This window comes from Sebastes umbrosus, chromosome 22, assembly GCF_015220745.1.
Source record: "Sebastes umbrosus isolate fSebUmb1 chromosome 22, fSebUmb1.pri, whole genome shotgun sequence".
Lineage (NCBI taxonomy): Eukaryota > Metazoa > Chordata > Actinopteri > Perciformes > Sebastidae > Sebastes > Sebastes umbrosus.
Window position 1 is genome coordinate 21,760,374 of NC_051290.1, and position 24,615 is coordinate 21,784,988.

Below are 24,615 nucleotides of genomic sequence, written 5' to 3' on the forward strand. Positions count from 1 at the left end.
AATGTTCTTGTCCTCCAGAGCCCACAGAAGGTTAAAGCTCCTCCTTGTTCTGTTCTCTTGTGTCCAGGTCAGACAAGAGGATGACCCTCCCGTCGCGGTTCCAGAAGGAGGTGAACGCTCACCTTTCCAGAAACTCCCAACAGACTGGACGTAAGTGGGACAGGCCGCCTTTTTATTACGCTAAAAATACATTTTGTGTAGCTTTTTGTCCTCTTGTCTAAAGGAACAGAAATGTTGCCCAGACCTGTACTACTTCAGACAATTCAAATGCTGGCCAGCTACTCCAAGTATCACCAGATGACATTTAAAATTAAAATAATAGCCCAGGGGAACGCACTGGAATGTAATAAACTGCAGGCACATACTGTATGTTTCAAAGGCTTTGGCCATTTCAGATTTTAATTTCAGGCCCCTGGTTTAAGAGCCTATGCTTCCTGTCTGTAAAGAGGCATCCTTTAGTGAGGAGGAAATGATTTTCATGTGAGACCCCTGTTTAGACCAACGCCTCACAGGTGATTATTGTTATTCTAGGGATTCACACTCTAATATCAAAAATGTTTTAGTGTAACTAAATTAGAAAAGGCTTTGGTAAATAGCACTAGTACTAATATCCATATTTGGATGAATACTGAATGGCAATAAGTTTCAAGTAGCATGTTTCAATGGAATTTTTGACAGTCTGACAACTTTTGCATTTAAAGTTGTATTAAAGGTCCCATATCGTGCTCATTTTCAGGTTCATACTTGTATTTTGTGTTTCTACTAAAACATGTTTACATGCTTTATTGTTCAAAAAACACATTATTTTTCTCATACTGTCTGCCTGAATATACCTGTATTCACGCTCTGTCTGAAATGCTCCGTTTTAGCGCATTTCAACGGAGTGGCAACGGAATTGCGTTGCTAGGAAACAGCATGGGTCCATGTTTACATCCTGTCAGCTGATGTCATTCCCATACACTGCAACGGGATATAAACTGGGACACATTTAGAATGTTTACGTTTAAAACTGTGAAATGGTCTAAATATTGTAGATTTGTGACATCACAAATGGACAGAAATCCTAATGGCTTGTTTCAAACGAACAGTTTTTGAATACGAGCTGTGTGTATTTCTCCATGGATTGAGTGTTTTGATACTTTCACAGTATTTATATATCACTTTAACCTGCTTTATGATATAAAAGACATGAAAATCTCACTTTTTACAATATGGGACTTTTAAAGGAAAAGAAGCCTGGAGGTTAGTGAGTCAGTTTCTTTCTGTTTTTTCCTTGTCTTCTTATCTAGCTCATTTGAACCAAAACACTAGTCCACCAGTCCATAAAAAAAAGACAAAAATCAAAAGACAAATCCAGGGGCAAAAGGAAGCACGACTTTGGTTTGTGAAGATGCCTCGTTATCGTTCTTCTTTTTGATCAAATCATCCATCTCTTTCAACACTCAAGTGCCTTCATTTTGGGGAAAAGCATGCCATGCAAGTGTCAGCAGAGGATCAAAGCAGTAATTGTTTGCATGCGTGTGTGTAATCTTCTCTTTTCTTCTGTTTTTTTCCAGCACCCTTGAATCTGAACGAGAGCCTCGGCTCGGGGAAAGGAAAGCCCTACAACCCTCAGCAGGTCCAGGGTCGCATCAGGGAGATCCTGGGGAAGTACAGCAACGGGTTCTGGGTGTCGAAGCTGCCTCAGATCTACAGGGAGCTTTATAAACAGGACATGCCCACTGAGGCCATCAAAGACCTGGAGACCTGGACGCACATATGCACTGTATGTACCCCCTTATGTTACTCTAGTTATTTGTTGTACTTTACTATTTTAAGAAGTTTCCAAATGATTATCACAAATATTTACTCTCGTGATAAAATGATGACACTGGTCCTAATGAAAGGCAGCATGACATCTATATGCACATTTTTTTTCTGGCAATGTACAGAATTAGCTAAAGTGGTGTCGGTGTTGTTGTATCGGAGCCGTTTTGCGAGTACGAGTACATGAGCACAGTATCGGACCCGATACCCGATACTGGTATCGGTATCAGTGCATCCATAAAATAGTTGTTTGCTGCTATATTAATGCTTCATATATTAATGAATTTAGCACCTTTAAAGTAATCTTATATCATTGTAATTTATCATCTACATTGAGACAAGTCAAGTCCATTTTGTTAATACACCACAAGTCACAAATCTGAGGACAAGAGAAAGAAACTACTAATTCACCAAAGATACATTTCGGCACTTGGCGGAGGTAAATTTCAGGGGTGCTCACTCTTGTCAACAGCAAATTAATACCAATCCTAAAGTGTATTGTAAGCAACAATGCTTAGTGCATGAATGTATAGTCATGTTCAGTCTGTATTGCCTACAAAATGGTTTTATAATAAGTCCTTTCCATTTCTTCTCCTAGGTAGAGAAAACCTGCAGCAGCAACCCATCAGAGCTGCTACTCTACCCTGCCAAGGAACAGACCACCACATCCTCCCCTCCACCAGTCCTTAACCCAAACTCCACCTCTGCCCCTGTCCCACTTTCAAACACCCCCACAGACAAACCCGTGCAGTCGCCCGCCCAGCAGAGACCCCCCAGCACCCATCTGGCCCGCTCTGGTTCTTGCTCTCCTCAGACTCCGCCGTTGTCCTCCTCATCCCCCAGCCCCCCCTCCTCCCCCGCCACCCTCAGCCCCGACCTGAAGCTGAAACTGGAGGAGCTGCTGGTGAAGTACTCCAACGGCCTGTGGGCCCACGCGCTGCCCAAGCTCTTCCAGGACACCTACAAAGTCAGTAACATTTTGAAACAATTACCAAATTCAGGAGCACATTTTTTTATACATTTATATATTTAATTTGATTTATTACTAGTTCAAACTGCCCGGACATGTCCTGGAGAACCTTCACCTCCTCTCCGACATCTGCACCATTGACTACCCGATGCCTGACAACCCCAAGAGGGCCATCTTGTACAGGGGGAGTAGCAGTGGAGGTGGAGTAGGAGAGGATGAGAACTGTAACAGGAGGAACTCCTCGGCCAGCGAGGAGGAGCTGAGGGTGAGGCAGGAGCTGGGGAGGAGGCTCAGTAACCATGCGGTGCCTGCTCTGCAGATCCCCAAAGAGGAGTACCCCTCTGTGCTGGTGGTGGAGGCCACCAACACCAATGGAGTTATACTCAGGTAGGTAGGAGAGCTGTATGTGCGGATACACCGTAAAGACTTGACATCGCTCACTGTCTCCGTCTCTCCTCCTCCTCTCTCAGGTACATTGGTGAAGGTTACTCCCAGGCTCAGGAGTCCATGGAAGATGAAATGAGGGAGTTTTACGGCCTGGACAAAAGCAGTCCAACTCCTTTGTCATCTCCATCCTCTGGCCAACTTGTTGCCGTCAGGGCCGAGGAGGAGGAGGAGATTCTGAGGGCGCAAGTGTGCGAGGTCACAGCTGACAAGGTCAAGGTGAGAAGTGAAGAAAATAAACTAGGAACACTAGTCGCAAAGATCTTCTGGAGTTGTCCAAAAATAGAGCCATTTTGAGATAGAGTGAATTAAGTAATTAGGTATAAAAAAGTAAAAAAAAAAAAAAAAAAGCATTTTGGCAAATTTTTCTTGGGCGCTACCCACATAATCATCTGTGCTGCTCATCCCACAAATGCATGATCCGTACAAGTTGGACATCATTGTGAAGGTAAATAAACAGGCTTTCCAACGATGTAAAATACAATGTCAATTAGCATTGGAACAACAGAGAAATAATCGACCAAACACAAGTTTCCGAACTTTTTTTTCCCAGTTTATTTGTGATGGAAAAACTCTATTCTCTAAGAGTGAAAGAAGATGAGTTTAACTATAAAGTTGAAAAAATGGATTAGGTATAGAAATAAAGACATAGGCACTGTATAATTTCATTGACAATAATGTAAAGTATTGTATAAATAGTACTGTATACTGTATCATTAGTTGTAAACTGCCTCCTCCTCTTTGCAGTTGTAAGTTTCGTTGTTATATTTGTGTTTTATTTGTGTATGTATAAAAGGCAATAAAGACTAAAAGGACATTGAAAGCCAAGTGATGGATCCAAGACAGATACATTTAAAAAAAAGTGTCTAAATCTTTCGAAACTCAAGAGTATCAAATGTGTCCTGTAAGGCAGAGGATGATTTAAGATATGGGAAAGTTTAGCAGTTGGACTGTGGTGACCTTAAGATGTGAGGAAATATCAATTATCCCTGTGGTCTTTGCCTTTGGCTCTGTAGGTGCACTACGTGGATCATGGCTTCTCCGAGGTGATCAGCAAAACCAAAGTGTTTGAGCTGCATGAAAAGTTTTTCCAACTGCCTTTCCAGGCGACCAAATGTAAACTGGCAGGTGAGCATGAAATGGAAAATCCTTCTTGTTTCACCCTCCTATTTTCCCCAACTCCATCCTTTACTGGCCTCTAGTTAAAATTGATCTAACTGTGTGTGTGTGTGTGTGTGTGTGTGTGTGTGTGTGTGTGTGTGTGTGTGTGTGTGTGTGTGTGTGTGTGTGTGTGTGTGTGTGCGTGCGTGCGTGCGTGCGTGCGTGCGTGCGTGCGTGCGTGCGTGTCCATCCAGGCCTAGAGCCGTTCTGTCAGGAGCCTGCCGTGCTGAAAAAATTTGAAACAATGGCAAGTGGAAAGATCCTATTGGCTGAGATCCTAGAGAGAGGGCAGACCCCTCTTGTCGTCCTGTACGACACGTCGCAGGACGACGACGTCAACATCAACGCCGCCTGCATGAAAGCCCTGCAGGACAAGACGCTAACCAGCCCGTCACAGGTACGGGAGAGTTTTTTGTATGTACGTGGGTGGGTCAGTGTGTGTGTGTGTACAGCACACTAAACTCTTATCATCCTCAGGTTAACAGCGCTTACATGAATGTGACCGTCAGAAGCGTCTGCTCGGATGGGACCATCTACTGTCAGCTGCCCTCCAGAGGCCTCGCCAAGCTGAATGAGATACTGGAGAATATAGAGACCTACTTCCACTCACAGGTTAAGCTACATTTTAATGTCTCAATGACTTTTGAAACTGTAAATATGTTTATTCAGTTGGTGGTGCAAATGTGCCATAGAGTTCCATCGTTGAACAAAATAGGGTATAGTGTGTAGGATTTGGCGGTATCTAGTGGTATTGACGTGTTGCACACTCCTCCTGACCGGAAATGAGAGGATACAAATATATACCTCCCTTGTGCTTATGTGTCTGTTAAGATGAATTAGCACATCTTAAAAGCCTTTTGTGAATGTATTTGTGCTGTGTGCTTCTTTCAAGCAGCGTCGTGGACAGATTGAGATTAGGTTGATAATCTTTGCCAAGCCACTTAATCCGTTAGCAGCACAGTGGAGCTGATGCTTTTTCTAGGTGTGCCACTGCTGTCCTTTAAAGCTTTAAACAGTTGCAGCTCAGTAATGCTTTATGTCAGTGGGAGTCTTGGTATTGTGTTTCACCACCAAGGCTAGAGACTTCCTGTAAATCCAGAGTGTGTATTATCAAGCCTGCAGGGGAGTAATAAGATCTTTACACGTCAAGTCATTTTCATTACACACTTCATACAAAGGATTTCCATGACCTGTAACAAACTGGATGGTTTGGTTTGGTTTTTCTAGTCAGAAGGAAGTTCAGAGAATTACTTTCACAATTTAATATCCAGTTTGGTAATCCATATTTCCCTCTGCTCGTGTTGGTGTCATCAATCAACTGTTGGAGTAAATGTAGAAGTAAGAACATATCTCCTCTAGGATTAAATGAACCATTCATAATTCTAATTTATGCTATTTAAGTTTCTTTAAACACCAACAACCCCTCTCCATTTCAAGTAACCACAGATCTAAAGTCCTAATCTTTGATGTTTTTGCAGTGTGCACCTGCAGCAGACTGGCTGGACCTGTGAAATGTTTGTTTGAGCTTTTACAGTATCATTTTTATTTGCAGCAGTTACACATATACTCCTGACCAATTCAGAGGAAGCATAGTCAGATTTAAAGGTCCCATATCATGCTCATTTTCAGGATCCTACTTGTATTTTGTGTTTCTACTAGAACATGTTTACATACTGTAATGAAAAACTGGGACACTTTTAGAATGTTTACCTTTGAATCTGTGTAAAGGGTCTAAATATTGTATATTTGTGACATCACAAATGGACAGAAATCCTGACAGCTTGTTTCAAATGCAGAGTTTCTGAATACGGGCTGTGTATATTTGCCTGTGGATTGAGCGTTTCGATACTTTCACAATATTTATATAGCACTTAAACCTGCTTTATAATATAAAAACATGAAAATCTCACTTTTTTATAATATGGGACCTTTAACATTAATCTGATGGTTAATGATTTTCTTGATGAAATATATTTCTGTTGCAGGTAACATCAGAGTTCCTGGTATCCAGACCCTTCTGTGGGAAAGGATGTCTGGCTCGCTACAAAAGCAAATGGTCCCGCGTAGAGGTAAGATGGCACTGATCGCTGCGGCACAGACGGCTAATTGTTCAACAAATCCACATATGTTTGATGTTGGCCTGACAAAAAGGAATAAAGTCACAGTTGCACATTAGAGGCAGGTGTTAGTTACCCTGAGAGGAGAGATCAAAAATAAATCCCAACCCAAATACTGCACTGTTCCCTGGATATTTTGTTATTTTAACTGTTAAAAAGTATTGAGGTTTCTTCGTCTATGTTTCTGTCTTTAGATCACCAACTTGCACGGCAGCAGAGTGCTGGACATCCTGTTCATTGATGTTGGCGTTCAAGCTTCTGTAGAAGTGATAGAGCTCAGAGAGATCCCGCCGCCGTTCCTCCGGGACCTCATGGCCATCCCCCCACAGGTCAGCGTTTACGAAGCACAGAGTGTGAAACAGTTCAGAGCAATGTTATGATCATACCTGCCAACCTTGAAATCTCAAAAATAGGGAGGATTTCAAATACATATAAATATTTGAGTTTCAGAGACTTTGTTTCCTGCTTTCTGGTGACTTTTAAAGAAATGAAAATAACAAAATAATAAGTAAACTGCAGCAGCATTTTTATGTTAAATAGGCCTACTTTTAATTTTACTTTTAATTCTCAGGAAAGAAAACTGAATAATTCGCCTCTCTGGCACGAACTTTTCATTCATTAATTTTTTGCCCCCTGGTTCAATATTTCTTTCTCTTAGTTCTTAGTTTATCTCTCCATCTCTGACTCGCTGAAGGCCCTTTCGGACAAAAACGCGACAGCGCCACCACTGCGCTCTAAATTTCGAACGGCTTTCACAGCTCTACAAGAGCTTTTCGCTGTGTCTAGCAAAGCCCAACTATGAGGTGCTGCACGGATGTGTGGCGAGCGCAGCTCAAACTGCGTTGTGTCGGTCACGAGCATATATATCTATGGTCACTGGCAGCTCTCTTCCACCTGGAAATAACATTTGGTGTAGCTCTATTGTCGTCCGAGTGGAAAGAGTAGGGCTTGTACACTCCGTACTGTGCTAGAAACAGGTTGAGATAATGAAAAGGAAAAAATTTGTGAAAAACGGGAGAAGTATGACCCTGGGAAGAAACCGGAAGAGGGCAATGAAAAACGTGAGTCTCCCGGGAAATTCAGGAGGGTTGGCAAGTATGATAATATGCTCAAAGGAGATTTGTGTTATGTACTGTTGTAGAGAGGGCAGCGTCCTCATACAGTTCTACAGATTATCCAAGAAAATTACTTGTGTTTAGGCAGTGAAGTGCTGTCTAGCAGACCTGGCTGTCAGTGTCGGATCCTGGACTCCAGACGCTGTCCAGTGGCTTCGAGAGAAAGTGCTCAACACCACAGAATGTAGCATGAAGGTAAATCGCTGCCCGTCCTTCCTTAACATTTTCCCTCAGTCATGCTAGTTGTCATGAAATGGAAGGCGATGATTTGTTTTAGAAATTATTCAAATTTGTGCCTTCATTGGTTCAGTCCCTCTGTCCTCACGCACCTCCACACTCACCTTGGCATTCCCCCCAAAGGTCGCCAAGGTAGATGAAACCAAGCGCTGCATCTACGTCCACCTTTTCACTGACAAGAACTTCCACGACCCCGCCCGCAGCCTCAACCACCAGATGGCCCAGTCTGACCTGTTCAAACAGCAACCAGATGTTTTCCTGACGAGCCACAGGTTTTATATTTGCCCGTATTGTCCCCCTCACTATCTAGCTAATGTTCAATTAAACCTTATGCATTACTAAATTTCTTGTTTGTTGATTTAATTTCGCAGCCCTTCCAAGATGTCCACAGCCACTTTATCCTCCAAGACTCCCAGCACCGGTGACTACACTAATGGGAGTCCAACGTCAACTTCTGTCCCAGCCAAGACTCATCCCAGGAGGGCTCTGTCAGGACCCAGAGGAGGTGTTGGGGCAGGCAACCCGACCACCACCACCACCACCACCAGCCCACCAGAGAGACCATCACCCCCCTCATCCTCTCTCCAGCTGCCACCATTATTAGAGCTGCCAGCAGCAGGTAATAAAGATAGTTTCTGGCCTTACTGTAGCCTAGAAAATCATGTGTTCACGTCTTTTTTTTTCTCAGGAAACAACATAGACGTTTATGTATCAGTGGCGTGCCATCCGGGCCACTTTGTGCTGCAGCCCTGGAGAGATATGTACAAGCTGGTGGTGTTGATGGGAGAGATGATTCTCTACTACAATAAAACTGAGGAGAAACCACTCAACATAGAGAAGAATCATATATACGCTGCTAAAGTGGAGAACAGGTGAGTTAAGTATTTGTGGTGCCTTCTGCCTGTAGCGGATATTCAATAACAAGCCAGATGGAAGCAGCTGTGATTTGACTAAAATATATCCACTCTTCCTCCGTCTCTTCTCTCAGCTGGCATCGTGTGTTAGTCAAGGGAGTTCTGACCAATGGGTTGGTGTCCGTGTACGAGTTGGACTACGGTAAACACGAGCTGGTCAGCTGCACACAGCTCAGACCTCTGATCAAAGAGTTCAGACAGCTGCCGTTCCAGGGAATCACTGCTCAGCTGGCTGGTGAGTAGAGAGGACATCCATACAGAGCTTCACCATGACAGAGTCTGATGGCCGTTACTAAGGTCATGTCCAGACTCCAGTGGTGGAATGTTACTAGGTACATTTACTTAAAGGGACTGTTTGTAACTTCTTACACGTATAAATCATTGCGGTTCGGTGTCCCATGCGCGCTCGTGTGGCTACGCTGTTCAAACTCAGACTCCAACACAAACTACACGGAAGCACCAAAACCACAAAGTTCTATCTAGTGAAGCCCATCTTGCAAAACAGTGTTGGCCGCGGTCGCAGGACGCGGGGGAGACCATAGCTTTGGCCTTCCCCGTGTAGGGCTGGAGTCTCTACTGTACTTTGCTCCTCTGATCCTCTGCCTGCTTGCCTTCACTCACACCACGCTCGTTCTCGTTCTTTCGCTCCGCTCTCACGTGCATGCGCGCACACTACACACTGCAAAAGAGTTAGTTTAGCTCTGAGAATATCTAGTGAATGTGCAGTGGAAGTTTGTGCAGAAATAAATGCTGCAGCTCCTCCAGACCAACAGAGGTTTCCCGTGTCTTGTGAAATGACTCCGGTGCCTCCCCTGTTTCCTCCGGCCGCGGTCGGGAGGCTGAGGCAGGAAAAGCCAACACTAGGATCAGCATTGATTCATGGAGAGACCTTCGTCTGGTCAGATAACATTACTGCCGAGCAGGTGAAATATAGAGTGATATTGTGCTTTTAGCTGACGTGTGTCGCCTCACTGTTGCTCGTTAATGTCTATGTAGAGCGAGCGCAAGCACGAGCAACAGGACGCTGACTTTCGTTGACTAAACGGCCACAGGTGTCGCTCTTAACAAGCAATTTCTGATTTTTACAAACAGTCCCTTTAAGTTAGGTACATAAGTATTGTTTTAACCTACTCTGACTTCTACGTTTAGTATTTCCATTTGCTGTTACTTTATATTTTTACTTTACTACATATCAGAGGCAAATATTGTATATTTACAATTAGCTCCACCTCAACCTAATATAATGTACCACTGTTTTTATGCATAATGGGACATTTATTTTGATACTTAAAAATGTTGCTGTTAAAACTTATCTACTATTTGTTAAGTTCATTTTGAATGTAGAACTTGTATTTTACATTATTATATTGCTATGGTTACTTAAAGGGATAGTTTGGGGGTTTTGAAGAGGTACTTATCCATAGTAGGTGTATTACCTACAGTAGATAGCGGTCGGCAGCTTGGTCCCAGTTTGGAGAAGCAGACAGGAGTTACCGGCATGGGAGCAAAGCAATACAGTGCTGTGGACGGGGACAGCAGAAACATTTATTTTAGACACCTATAAGAAAAGCTCACCTGAAAAAATCCATATCAGTCTAAACCGACGGGAAACTGAACTGAAAGAGAAACTTATCTCTACTTTTTTTGTCAACGGAGTCTGGTGGCTTTGAAGAGAGCATAGATAACTTTCACTTTCAGTTCAGTTCCCCGTCAGAAAGGGCTGTCAGACAGCGAGGTAAAGCGGTGAAAATATTCTAAATATAGCGTACACTTAAACAGATATTGATTTTTTAGGTGAGCCTTTCTTTTAGGTGACTAAAAGACGTCTTGACTGACTATGGATAAGTACCTCATACAACCCCTCGCTACATCGTGACAGTAGTATATGAAACAGGTAACCTGAAAAAAATCATGTGCCTCTGTGTCCTCCGGTGCTCCTAACGGCATCTGCAAGATTTCACAGACTGGAGGAAAACAAGCAGTAAGACCTGACCTGAGGTCTGCTGTCCATCTGCTGTCTATGGCTGTCAATCACTCGCGAACTCCGACCAAATAGTCAAACTAGGCAGCGCTGATTAAATATGAATCAATATAATGTTACGTTATTGCCTATTTCTCTCCTCAAATGTTTTCAGAATCATCTTGTAGTGAACGGTTTAGCTGTAAAATGAGAAAGCTCTAATACCTACCAGGAGAGATAATAATCAATCATTGCAGTCCTTATTTTAGCTCAAATTCAAGCAATAGTATGAAACTCACTAAACATAACACTGTTTTGATTCATTTAGAAGAATCCCACATGTGCTTCAACAATTAAATTAGAAAACTACCCACTCTTCTATTTCCTGTTACTGAGCTGAGCTTAAACTTCATACTCGTCTCCCCGGCAGGATTGAAGCCGAGGCAGTGGTCGGAGGAAGTTTCCATCATTTTCAGGAACCACGTGGAGAAGAAACCACTCGTGGCCCAGCTGGAGGCCGTGCAGGAAGCCACTAACCCGTGGGACAGGAAGTTGACGGTCTTCCTGGTCGACACTTCACAGGAAGAAAAGGACATCTGGGTGCATGACATCATGGCTGAATTTGCTGAAGAGCTGACCAACGAGCTGTAGACAACAGGAGACCGGTGACAAGTCTTACTAGCCTAGCAGTTGTCCTGTTGCTCAATGGAGACACTGAGTTGTGGATAGACAAAATAGAAGAAGCTTATCCATCTTTATCTATCTACGATGTAGGGGGACTGAAAGAAGAAAGGAATGAAAAATGAAGGTTACAAGAAGAAGGGAAATTGAGAGGTTTGCTAGCCTGTAGAGACTGGCGTTAACAGAAAGACAAGAGGTGTTGTAGCCACTTGCTTGTTGTGTTGTTTAGGCTGTTACATCAAAGGAGGTTGTGATGTGATTTTGAGTGACTGCAGTGTGACCATTGGATACCCATGCATGATGTTGGTCCAAATACTCAAAACATACCTTCAGCATACAGTAACAAACTGCTGAATCTATCCATAATGTCCTCTCAAAGCTGTGGAAGTGATACAACACGCATTCTTCTACCATTCGGTATGGGCTTTAATCCAAAGCAGCATTCTTAACGCTACAGTACCGCGAGTGCACCCAGTTATACTGCGTGTCATCCTTTGGGATGCCCGAATACCCTCAACCCCTGCCAATGTGAGCACCATGCAAAGTGCACAAAATGTTTAAATGAACTCTTCTCACATGCTCGGAAGACTTAATATACATTTGTTTACAAAATCTGCTTTTTTTTGGATGGCATTTCTGATCGTAATAAAGTTTCCAAAAGTTAGAGCAAACATTCCCCGCAAGAGGAGAGGAAATAGACAAGTCAGTGACTCACGGGAGACGGATTTAATGTAGAGAGACCAGTAGGTAGTTTACACTTTTTATATACGCTTAAATAAACAGTTTTTGTTTTTGCAGTTGCCCCCTTTTTTATCATAAGCAAGACACAGAAACAGAAGTAAATACGGTTTGGTGAGGAGGGATATACTTAATGTGAGATATGTGGTACATCCTGGCACTGCATGTACAGTAGAAGAGCCTATACTTGGGATTTTCTATTGAATTGAAAGAATAAATTGAGACACAGACAGTTCCTCAGACTCCTGCCTCCTGTGACGGCAGCGCCTTGTCCATCTCTTCTCCTCCTGTGAAACACCGAGTTGAGCATCTCTCCTTTATTATTCTGTTTCCAGTCTGACAACGAGACTTTAATTTTCACCAGATCACATGTGCTGCATGCTGCAGATCTTTCTTAATTGTGCACATATACTTTGATGTTATAATAATAATAAGCAGATAAAGTGACCGGTAGTGTTTTTAAATTTTCAAATAGGAGATAAGTTCTGCTTTTGATTGGTTCCAGTGCCACCGATGTGGGATTTTATTCTGAAATGTGACTTCTTTTTTTTTCTGATACACCTGCACCATGGTTTTGGATGTGCACATGGAGACAGTAGACCTGACAAAGCTCAAAGCTGCATTGTTGTTAACAATGGACAAGTGACATTAATTTAATTTATATTTAACTTATATTCTCTAGAAGATTATAATTATCATTTTGTTGTTTGACAATGACCTGGAGGTATAATAATAGACTTGTTTTTGGAATAAAGTCTGTTTGAGAGGTTTAAATGTGATCATTCCATTACTTATATTGCATATTACAAATCGTGTCATGTTGTTTAATTGAAAGGCACGTTTTTAAAAACACACAGTTTTGAATTCTTTATTAAAGTAGTAAAATATCTCAGTCTTATTTACATGTTATATCACTGCAAAACGTTCAGGTATCCACAAAAAATAACTCTGTTGACAGGATGCACCATATTTGATGCCATACAAGAGTCATACAGCATCAAAACCCACTCCTTTAACAATTCATCATTCAAACAATTGTAACAGTTAGGCACACATTGTGTTGTAGATCAGTGGTTCCCAACCTTTTTCCTTAAGGGACCCCTTTTCTATCATTGAGTAAACTGACGACCCCTGACTAAGTGACCTATTTTATGGATATTTCATATTATATTCAATGCGTAACAATAACGGCGCAGAACAACTGATAAACCATAAAATTAACCAAAATAGTCGACGCAATAACCGCAGGAAGTTTGTGTAAAACGAGCGATTTGGATGAATTTTGATTATTTAATTATATGATTTGATTATTTCCTGTGAATATTGCATCAGAGATGAGTTTCCTGTTATTTTTAGGGACTTTTTAAAACAATTCTCTGCATTGTGTATCCCTTTTTTTAACAATCCTTCATACTTTTTGGTTTCTTTTTGGTTTCTTTTTTGACAAATTCAGTGTACCCCCCATGAAGCTTTGGCGAACCCTAGTGGGGGTTGGGACGCCCAGGTTGAGAACCAGTGTTGAAGATGTCTATACCCACATTACAATTACTATTGTCAACATTGGGTCGTACTAGTGTTTACTATCTATGGATTGATTCAGAAGTATCCTGTCCTTGTTGGTGTTTTCAGCAGCTAGCGAATGGAGAGCATCATCACAAACTCTGAAGAGGAGGAGAGAGAAGATAATACACATTGTATAAAATGTCATATACGATTAAGACCGACATTTTGAAACACACGCTTCTGGTCAACGAGTCAAACGTATAATTGCGCCTGAACTTCTTATTCTCACCTTCAAAGTCGATGCTTCCATCTGCGTTAATGTCCAGCTCCTTTAAGATCCCTTCTAGTTCTCCTTTCTTCAGCTTCTTCCCCAGCATCGACTTGATCGCCTCCTTCATCTCATCCTGGTTGATCTTTCCGTCTCCGTCGAGGTCAAACTTTAAAAACAGAGAAAGTGATGAATAGTGGGTCGATGACTGGAAGAAAAGGTAGTTTTACTTTGGGAATTTCAGTGGAAATACAACCTGACTAAAGTTCTCATATCAGCTCATTTTAATAAAACTGATCCTATCTTTCCTTTTGCCGTGATTTTATGTGGATTGTTTTATTTCGGGTCGCTGACCTGCACAAAGGCCGACTGCAGCTCTTTGAGTCCCAGCATGTGAGCAGTCTCTCCCATCATCCTGGGTCCCATCAGTTCGATGAAGTCTTCAAAATCCATCAACCCGCCCGTAGAAGAGGTGAATATATTATGGCCACTGTGTGCTTGTATTCTATATATGTCGTAAAGGGTTTCTTTTCAGCTCACTTCTCATCTTTATCTGTTGTACTATCTAGCAGCTCCATTTCCGTTGGCATGTATCCCATGGTCCATCTTGATCGTAGTCAAACTCTTTGAAGGCCTCTTGCAACTCTGTAAGAAAGGTCAGGGGTCACAGAGGCTTAGGCTTTCTTATATCACTTAAGATAGAACTTGTAATTATTACTGTAATCTACTGTAATGTGGACACTGAGCCCTGTCACTTACCGTCCAACTCAGCCTGAGCTAATTTTCTCTCCTGCAAAAACAGTAATAAAACACATGTTGTAATTCATAAGCATGCATATAAAACATTATAAAAAATAACAGAAGACATAGAGGACAATTCTCATGTATGACCATGTTTATAAATCAGTTTCCATATATGCATATGTACAATGGAAAAGGTAAATATTTTCACGTTGAATCAACCAAGTGTTTGGCTGCGCTCCTCATTTGGATAACCCTCATGAAGTGTGGCAGTAAGCCTCAACAAATGAGCCACTAATGCTGCAGGCGCACCAGGCTTAATGACAGCAGCTCGAGAAAGATCAGGAACAAAACCGTAAGCACACTACCTGACGTCCACCTCACTTCCGACTCTGATGTTTTAACGTCAGACATACGGCGCCTTTAACTGGTAATGAGCATCCACCGTATCGTGGAGATCTGTGCCTTAATCATATAAATTATAGATATGTAAGTAATCCCCAAGCCCATTGTTAAAAGATGAATGTGCCTTAAATTGTCAGTGAGGAAAAGCTTCATTTTCAGCTGTTAAACGAAATTAGGGCAAACACACATTTTATTGAATCAAATTGTGTCTAAATATGGCAGGAATAGGGAAATTGGTGTTGAAAATAAAAAGCATGCACTATAGGTCAAAGGTCACATGGCCATAGCAGCAGTCAGGTACCATAACAGACAAGAAGAAGATGGTCACATCCAGTTCAACTGTACAGATTTAAATCACAATATGTGGGTGTCAGCTACTTACCGCCCCAAAAACACTGTTGAGCACAGAGTTGTAGACTTTGGTCTTGTTCTCAGTGGTTTTCTTGGACTTCTTTGATGCTTTCTTGGGTGCTTCTGAGACTGATCCCGATGGGGAAGCATCTTTGCTGCTACAAGGAAGAATCAAACAATGAATAGCAAAAGGGCAAATGCACACGCTTACAGTGAAAACCACTCAATGCATATCAGCAGAGTTGGTATTGCTACTGACCAGAAAGACCCACTTAACATACACCGATCAGCCGTAACATTATGACCACCTGCCTGATATTGAGTAGGTCCCCTTTTGCCACCAAAACAGCCCTGACCCGTCGAGCCATGGACTCCACTAGACCTCTGAAGGTCTGCTGTGGTATCTGGCACCAAGCTGTCAGTAGCAGATCCTTTAAGTCCTGTAGGTTGCGAGGTGGGGCCTCCGTGGATCGGACTTGTTTGTCCGGCACATCCCACAAATGCTCGATTTGATTGAGATCTGGAGAATTTGGAGGCCGAGTCAACACCTCGAAGACGTTGCCGTCCACATGATGTAAAAGAAAACGTGATTCATCAGACCGGGCCACCTTCTTCATTGCTCCGTGGTCCAGTTCTGATGCTCACGTGTCCATTGTTGGCGCTTATGGGCGGTGGACACGGGTCAGCGTGGGCACCGTGACCGGTTTGCGGCCACGCAGCCCCATACGCAACAAACTGCGATGCACTGTGTGTTCTGACACCTTTCTATCAGAACCAGCATTAACTTTTTTAGCAATTTGAGCTGCGGTAGCTCTTCTATTGGATGGGACAACACGGGCCAGCCTTCGCTCCCCACGTGCATCAATGAGCCTCAGGTCTTACCCTGTCGCCGGTTCACCGGTTTCCTTCCTCAGACAATTTTTGGTAGGTCCTGACCACTGCAGACCGGGAACATCCCACAAGAGCTGCAGTTCTGGAGATGCTCTGACCCAGTCGTCTAGCCATCACAATTTGGCTACTGTCAAAGTCGCTCACATCCTTACGCTGGCCCATTTTTTCTGCTTCCAACACAAAGTTCAAAGTTCAAAATGTTTACTTGCTGCCTAATAAATCCCACCTACTGCCAGGTGCCATGGTAACGAGATAGTCAATGTTATTCACTTCACCTGTCAGTGGTCTTAATGTTATGGCTGATCAGTATGTTTTTCCTTGGTTATACTGTATCTTTTTATGGTAGGTCAACTCAAGACTACATTGGGGCTATGCGCAAGACGGCTGCTTCTCCAAAAAAGTTGGATTGTCAGTCACACTCACAAACTGCACATGTACTGTGAGAACCGTACATCTACACTTACCCATCTGTTGCGGCTGATTCGACAGAAGTTGTAGAGGGCGTCCTTTCTCCTGCCTTGGACACGCTGTGGATAGGCATAGGCCTACACTGTGTAACCAATGACAACATTCACTCCCCCCAAAAAATCTGCATGTGTTAGTTACTGTATATATATTTTCAGAAATGCTTCATGGGATGCAAAAGGAAAGGTTGCAAGAGGATCAAAGGAGTTTTGGTCGGAGCTGAAGCAGCAGGGCTCCGCAGCGAGTAACGTTATCGCCTCCCGACCGCAGCCGGAGTGAGCAGGGAAGACACCGGCACCCGCTCAGTGACGATAACGTTTCTCGCTGCGGAGCTCCGTCACTTCATAAGACACAGAAAACCTCTGTTGGTCTGGAGGAGCTGCAGCATTTATTTCTGCACAAACGTCCACTGTACATTCACTAGATATTCTCAGAGTTAAACTAACTCTTCTGCAGTGTGGAGTGAGCGCGCGTTCACGTCCAGAGGTGGAGCGAGACAGCGAGAACTTGCACGGTGTGAGTGAAGGCAAGCAGGCAGAGGAGCAGTGAGTTCAGCGACACGCGCTTATGCGAGTGTGCGCATATGCGAGCGCACGCATGTGTCCCGACCCAGTACATTTATACGCTTAAAAAGTTACAAACAGTCCCTTTAACCAAGAATATTTAAAAAATAAAGCCAAAAACCAACAAGCTAGTTTTTTTCTACTTCCGGTGTTGCGTCGAAAACGGTTTCCCCGTCCGCACCTATCGGTTTGCACACAGCCCAGTGCCCCTCTGCACACGGCCCTGTGCCCCTATGATCACCGACCCCGCAGAAGCCGCTGCACTATTCGTCACTCGTTAAGGACTTTTTACCGTTTTTTTGTGCTCAACATAGTTAATTTTACTGTATTTCTATTAGCCGATTATCAGTTCTGTGGTATATTCATGAAGACCTTTGTGTAATACGTTGTGTACTGCAGCAGGAATCCCCTTGACAACAACTTGTTGGAATTTATGGGACGAGTCATCCTAAGTGGCGAAACCATCAACTTTGTTCATCCTCGGTGAGCTTGATCAAGCTTAACAAACGATGGTAGCTTATTTTAAACGCAGTTGTGTTGTTCATACAGTTGAAGGTGAGGGAAAGGACTTTGATGGTAACGTTAATGTTCGGCTAATTGGTGAAGCGTCATTTTTAGCCCCCAAAGTTAGTTTCGTACGCTTGTGGCTTATTGTCATTCCTTTAACTGTCATTCAGAGAAGTTACCGATGAGCCAATAAAAAATAGAGCTATTTTGAGTTACATTAAATGGGCAAATTGACAACATAGAAATGTAATTATTGTATTTCTCTGGTTGGCAATAACGGAGCGGGTGTAGGCTCGTTGGTTGTATTCTCCATCAGATGGCGCTGAAGCTCATTAAGTGTGATCATCTTATATAATTACTTTAATGTGATCATCTTATATAACTACTTGAATGTGGCATCATCGCAGTATTTTGTCGCTTTGGTTTGTTTGGCAGATGTTTTATTTGTCTGTTAGTAGCTGTGAAGACTCATACAGACTGTGTTCCCATTGTGGAACAGGTCATGTTGTGTGTTGACAATAGAGCAGCCTAAATAAAAAAAGGACAAACAACAGTACGTGTTTTGGTCCTGCTGAACATTCATTACACTATAAAGATGACAGTACACAAACTGCTTTTCTCATTTTGGTTTATTTTCTGATAATATGTCAAAAGAAAATAGTGAGTAAGTTAAAAAATATTGACTACGTCCTGGAGCTAAACCTGTACATCCAAAGGAAAGTATGTCAATAGTATTCCTTGCATGTCTTTATAGTCCTATTTAGTATGCGGATAATCACATAAGAGATTAGAGAGACTTTATTGTCATCCATCAGTGTAATTCAGCACACCAAATTGTGTTTCCCTGGTCCCCACTGTAAAACAAACAAAGGTGCAAACAACAAGATACAAAACAGGTACAGAACAAGATACAAGATAAGGTAGAAACAAACATCCTAGTGCAATAATATAAAATATAAATACAAAATAATTTAAATAAATGTAAACAACTGCAAGGTGAAGTAGTGCAATAAACAGTAACAGTAGTTTTTAGGCCCCTTGGATATTATTATGAAGGATGTGCTTTCATGATAATAATAAAAGCATTTAAATACTTTGAATTTCTATGTGTTGTTGACTTAAAGCTGATATAATGTATTTGCAACCCTTTTTTTAGGAGGAATACGAGGAGAAATGTATATTCTAGTAAGATAAAGCATAGTGGGTCTTTTACATAGCAGGGTGCAGTTCACTCCGTTCTCCACTAGAGTGCGCTTTGTTGTCTGTGCGTCATTTAACAGATCAAACATTACTTTCTTCCCTTAGAGAGGATTTATCATACTATTCAAAAGTTATTTAAGCATTTATAATCCAGATGACATTAGATTAGTCTAAACCAGAAGTTACAGCTTTCTCTGTGACAGTCAATAAGATGACCCTCGAGTTCTGTCTTCCTATTGGACTAGATTGTGCCACGTGACCCGGGGTGCATGCCAAAGCTCTTAATTGCATCCCTGTTTCCCTCACTTGCGTCTCATCCTTGCGTCTTAGTCCCTCCCACCAGGGAAGCATGGAGAGACGCAAGGAAACCATGCGAGGAGAGAGGAAACGAGGAAATACGATTTAAGCGACATGGGACGGTCGTTTCCTCTGAAGCGTCACGTGAAGCGACGTCCGTTTCTGATGACAGCAGCAGCTGATCACATCTGGATCAGCTGTCAGTAAACTTTAACAGCTGTTTGTGTCTGAACTGTACTAATACTAATAAAGACAAGTGCAAGCTGCAGCCTGTATTTCTACTGTGGACTGCTTAGAGGCTCAGGAACCATGAAGCTCAACCCCTTTTGTCACTTTTTACCCATAAAGTGACTGAAGAGCTGCATTTACATGGAACTGGCTAACTGTTTTTAAAGAGTTCTTAACACTGAAACATCCTCAATAGTCTTTTAAAATGTTCTATCTGTTATTTTTAACTATACTCATGACCCTCACCTTCTCAACCATCAATGTTAGAAGTGTGAAGTCCAGAGTTAGAGCCCAGACTGTTTTATCCTTTCTTAACTCTTTTAAGTCAGATGTGTTTTTAATACAGGAATGTGGCCTGCCATTTTTAAATCACTACAGAGATTGGAAGGAGTTATGGCCACAACAATCAATATGGAGCGGCTCAAACGAGAACAAAAATGATGGAGTGGCCATTTTAATCAAAAACCCTCTAGTCTTGGTGAAGGGCAGCACTGTGGTGAGAGATGGCCGGGCACTTTTAGCACACTTGACTTTTATGGGAAAGGATTTTAATGTCTTAAATATTTATGGTTTTAACGACAAAAATGACAGGTATGACCTTTTAGAAGACTTGCAGTTCCACATGCTAGGTAGGGCACCTTTAGTTGTAGGGGGAGATTTGAACTGTGTTTTAAGCAGGAATGATAGGAAAGGAGCAGGAGAAGATTTTAAAGTCGACAAAACATCCGTTTTGTTACAGGATATATGCAGGGATTTTAAACTTCTGGACTGTTTTAAAATCATGCATCCCAGAGAGGAGGGCTTCACCTGGTTCAGTGGTGACGGCACCAGAGCCTCTCGCATAGATTACATTTTATCACGTGATTGCCCACCAACCGATGCTAGATTGACACCCGTCTTCTTTTCCGATCACGCAATGCTTTCCTGCACCCTCTCACTCCCTTCAGGTGTGACAGCAGGAAGTGGTCTGTGGAAACTCAACTGCTCCCTTTTAGATGATAGGGAGATAGTTAGCCAGTATAGGGAGCAGTACCAAGAGTGGCAGACCCTTCAAGACTTTTACGATACACGTGCACACTGGTGGGAAATGGTGAAGGGAAGGACCCGGACTTTCTTTAGACAGGTAGGTAAGAGGAAGAAAGATAGGGACGACAGACGCATGTTGGGACTGCAGAAACGACTACAGCGGTATTTTAAATTAAACCAACAAGGGATGGATTTTAATGATGAAATAAAAGAAATTAAAAGAGAGATGTCAGTTTTAGCAGAATTTAAAAGCAAGGGTGTCATTTTAAGAAGCAAGGAGAGGGAAATAGAGGAGGGAGAGAAGTGCACAAGATACTTTTTTAAGAAAATTGTAAATAAAGGGGGGGGCATTTTAAGTCTTAAAAAAGAAAATGGATGCACAGCAGACACAACAGAAGAAATTAAATTAACAATTGAAAAGTTTTACAGTGAACTGTACGAAAAGAAGCAAGTTGAAAAAAACACCATGGAGGAAGTTTTAAAATTCATCGAAAAAAAAATAGACACCAGTGTGCTTTTAACCCAAGATTTTAACATCTTCGAGTTAAATAATTGTATAAAGAATTTTAAAAAAGGGAAGTCTCCAGGAGAAGATGGGCTTCCCTTGGAATTTTATTTGACTTTTTGGGACATTTTAGCACCTGACTTGCTCGCTGTTTTTATGGATTTTGAAGAACTTGACCGACTTCCTGACAGTTTTAGAGTAGGGATAGTGACTCTCCTTCACAAAGACAAAGACAAGACTGACCTGAAAAATTGGAGACCTATCACTCTTTTAAACATTGACTGTAAACTTTTTAGTAAACTTTTAGCATCACGCATGTCTTTGTTTTTAACAGGGCTGATTCACCCGGATCAAGCCTGTGCCGTCCCAGGGAGGAGGATCACCGACAGCCTCGTACTGATCCGAGACACCATCTGTTATGCGAGAGACAGAAACATCCGGCTTCTAGTCCTGAATTTAGATTTTGAGAAAGCCTTTGATCGGGTCTCGCACCAGTACCTTTTCCAGGTACTGCAAAAAATGGGGTTTTCAGGGAGGTTTATAGCATGGGTGGGATTGCTGTACCGGAACATCACCAGCAAATTCATTGTTAACGGGCATCTGACAAAAGCAGTCAATATAAACTGCGGTGTCCGTCAGGGTTGTCCGTTATCTGCCCTCCTGTATGTTATTTGTATAGAACCACTGGCACAGGTCTTGAGAAGGGACAAACAAATCAATGGGGTGGGAGTACCAGGGAGTGGGGGACTCACAACAAAATGTATTTTATATATGGACGACATCAACATTTTATGCACTGACCTTTTATCTGTCAACAGGACGCTGGACTTGACTGACTGGTTTGGACGGGCCTCTGGGTCAAAGCTGAACCGAAGCAAGACCCAAGCCCACTTTTATGGACCTTGGACAGCGACTGAGACGACAGGACTCCCCCTGACTGTGACCCAGACCGACCAAAAGATACTTGGAGTCAAATTTGACAGGGAGGGGGGAGGGAAAACAAATTGGCCAGACATGGTAGGGAAAGTTAGGCAAAAACTGGGGTACTGGAGACTTAGGGGACTGACTTTAGAAGGAAAGGTTTTAATCATCAAAGCAGTGATTTTACCCTTGCTTTTACTGATCAGTTCTGTTTTTATCCCACCCAGAAGAGTGCTTTTAGACTTGGAACGAGCCATGTTTTATTTCCTGTGGGGGTCCAAGTGGGAACGTCTGAGGAGAAGCGTGATGAAGAAGCCGAAAGAGAAAGGAGGAAAAGGAGTGCCGGACCTCCATTTGTTTTTAGGGAGCAGATACACAGCCATTCACATCAAAGCTGCTACAACCCCATCCAGAAACCCAAAGACTGCAGCAATGACACGGTTCTGGATGGGGTTCTACCTCAGGAGATTAAAGATTTTACCCACTGATCTTAGAGTACCCGTGTCTTTTAGCCTACCCCCAGCCTACGATTTTATTCAGACATTTTTAAGACATTTTAAGCTTGAGCACGAGGAGTTGCAGATTTTAACTAACCACCGCTCTCTGATTTCTGTTGTGCAGGAGAGGGAACCAGTGAGTCCAGTGCGCGGGCTCGCATTCGGCGAGCCCTCAACAGTTTGGCGCAACGTAAACCATTCTGCTCTCCCAAACAGACTCCGGGACCTGTCATGGATGGTGGCTCACGAGATCCTCCCAGTCAGGTCCGTGATGCACTCCCGGGGCATGTCGGCGCACTCAACATGCCCCCGACCAGGTTGTGGCGCGCCTGAGTCGGTGAGGCATCTGCTCTGGGAGTGCAGCGCTGCCGTGGACCAGTGGGCAATGGCCGGCTCCTTAAAATTCCCGTACTTGCCAGCAAGGGAGGTCCTCACAGCACAGCTGGTGCTGTATGGGGTGAGCCCACAGAAGCAACTACCAGCATCTGACTTTGTCAAACAGTGGCTCACCCTAGCCGCAATCAAAGACGCCATGTGGACCTCCAGAAACTTGCTAGCAAGGAAGCACAAGCAGATCCCTCCCGTGGCTGTGATCCAAATGGCAGTGGCGACGGTCCGGGCGGTCGAAGCTACACGCGGCATGCCAAGATCAGAGCCACAAAGAAGAATCGCCTCTGTGCCCATTCGGATGAAGGAGCCGGAGCCACACAATAAAAGGTCACGGCAGCAGCGGCCTGACTCTCCGGGTGAGGCAGGTGGGAAGGAGCAACAGGGTGGGGATCTCCTCTGAGCACCACCACAGGATCCCGAGAGACCCAATCTGTTTGGGGGAGCGGAATGAGTCACCCTTGGTAGGGACTCACTCCTCTCCTGCACAGCAATGGAAGAGAGCATTTTAACAACTGCACTCCATTTAAAAGACCTTTAACATGGACACTCAACACACATGGACATACACAAGATGAAACCTTTAATGTACACTTTAACTGATGACAATTTTATCTGTAATGTCTCCTAATTGAATTGCTTTTATTGGCCGAGATGTTTTTTACAGATTGCATTATTTATTGTTTGAATTGTTGTATTTTAAAAAGTGTTACTTGTATGTATGTGAAGTTTTTTATGAAATGTGTTTGAAATGAGGTGTCAATAAATATTTTCAAAAAAAAAAAAAAAAAAAATCTGTTCTTATCAGTTTAATATCTGATACGTCCCCTACCCGGGGACTATATGTTAAATTGATTTTTGGAGCTGGGAGATGGAATAGGGGCTTGCTCCGTCCACTCCACGCATCGACCTGGTATTGCAGTACCTCTAGGAATGGTGCACCCCCCTTCAATGTTGAAAAATAAATGCATGACCTTACAGTGAAGCAGTGGCGGCCGGCCAATAGAGGGCCACGGGGCCTGGCCCCACCCACCTTGAGCCACCAAAAAAAAAAAAAAAAATTATAAAATTATTAATTATAAAAATTATAAAAATTATAAAAATTGTCAATATGTGTGTTTTTGACCTATGGAATATACCCGTAATATTTGTAAAATAGGATAACTGCGCCAAATATCTGCTTTCCTCCTTGAACTCTCTGCTAGTGCACCTCTCAGCTGCTCTGCTGCACGTGCACTTTCTGGGGCCAAATGGATTTGGCCCAAGGAAGGCGGGTCTAATAAGCAGTACAGCCAATCACTGATTAAAGATATATGATTACAAGCATGAATGACATACAATTCATCCAATCAGCGCCGTAAAAAAGACTTCCGGGAGGGCCAAACTGATTTGGCCCATGGTGTGCGCGCGCACGTTCACGTGTGTCTCTCTCTGTTCTCGTCAGGGCTCATGTCAGTTCTCGCGTGATCTTGTCTTCTCGTCTCTCGCTTCTCTCCACTTCTCTTCTCTCACAGCCCATTTTAACGGCATGACAATGGAACAGCCAAGCACTAGTAGCGCTACTCTTGCAAAACTCAACCCTAACTCGATCAAATCTCTCCTCCAAGACCCGTTTGAGAGAAGGAACATGCCTGACTTCAATAAGAAGGTCATTGAGAGGTTTGCCACTCAGAAGGACAGAAGAGCAAAGTTCCTTTATAAATGATCTGTCGTATGT

The 24,615-nt window shown here is 42.9% G+C and overlaps 2 protein-coding genes, 1 non-coding gene and 1 pseudogene across 3 annotated transcripts in view; 3 read left to right on the forward strand and 1 right to left on the reverse strand.

The window, feature by feature from the left end:
• tdrd7b (tudor domain containing 7 b) overlaps positions 1-12,917 on the forward strand; it is a 25,467-nt gene extending 12,550 nt beyond the window's left edge. Inside the window, exons 5-20 of the mRNA XM_037759443.1 lie at positions 68-150; positions 1,557-1,765; positions 2,405-2,773; positions 2,856-3,163; positions 3,247-3,439; positions 4,237-4,348; positions 4,576-4,778; positions 4,859-4,993; positions 6,367-6,450; positions 6,693-6,827; positions 7,698-7,808; positions 7,974-8,122; positions 8,222-8,469; positions 8,539-8,722; positions 8,839-8,999; positions 11,155-12,917. Coding sequence (XP_037615371.1) covers positions 68-150; positions 1,557-1,765; positions 2,405-2,773; positions 2,856-3,163; positions 3,247-3,439; positions 4,237-4,348; positions 4,576-4,778; positions 4,859-4,993; positions 6,367-6,450; positions 6,693-6,827; positions 7,698-7,808; positions 7,974-8,122; positions 8,222-8,469; positions 8,539-8,722; positions 8,839-8,999; positions 11,155-11,375 — 2,905 coding nt within the window. The 3' untranslated portion in view covers positions 11,376-12,917. The remainder of the gene's footprint in view (positions 1-67; positions 151-1,556; positions 1,766-2,404; positions 2,774-2,855; positions 3,164-3,246; positions 3,440-4,236; positions 4,349-4,575; positions 4,779-4,858; positions 4,994-6,366; positions 6,451-6,692; positions 6,828-7,697; positions 7,809-7,973; positions 8,123-8,221; positions 8,470-8,538; positions 8,723-8,838; positions 9,000-11,154) is intronic.
• LOC119482078 lies at positions 12,627-16,973 on the reverse strand (annotated as a pseudogene).
• Positions 16,974-21,776: 4,803 nt separating this feature from the next.
• Positions 21,777-23,381, forward strand: LOC119482066. The gene has a single exon (XM_037759462.1). It carries the CDS (start codon positions 21,865-21,867, stop codon positions 23,299-23,301), a length of 1,437 nt encoding a protein of 478 aa, XP_037615390.1. The 5' UTR covers positions 21,777-21,864; the 3' UTR covers positions 23,302-23,381.
• Positions 23,382-23,662: 281 nt separating this feature from the next.
• On the forward strand, positions 23,663-23,845 carry LOC119482270. Its single transcript, XR_005205389.1, has one exon. It is a non-coding gene; the product is annotated as a U2 spliceosomal RNA (small nuclear RNA).
• The last annotated feature ends 770 nt before the right edge of the window (positions 23,846-24,615 follow it).

What these genes read in the sequence shown, in the direction of transcription:
- LOC119482066 (XM_037759462.1), top strand. Translation starts at nt 21,865, where the DNA reads ATGGACGACATCAACATTTTATGCACTGACCTTTTATCTGTCAACAGG.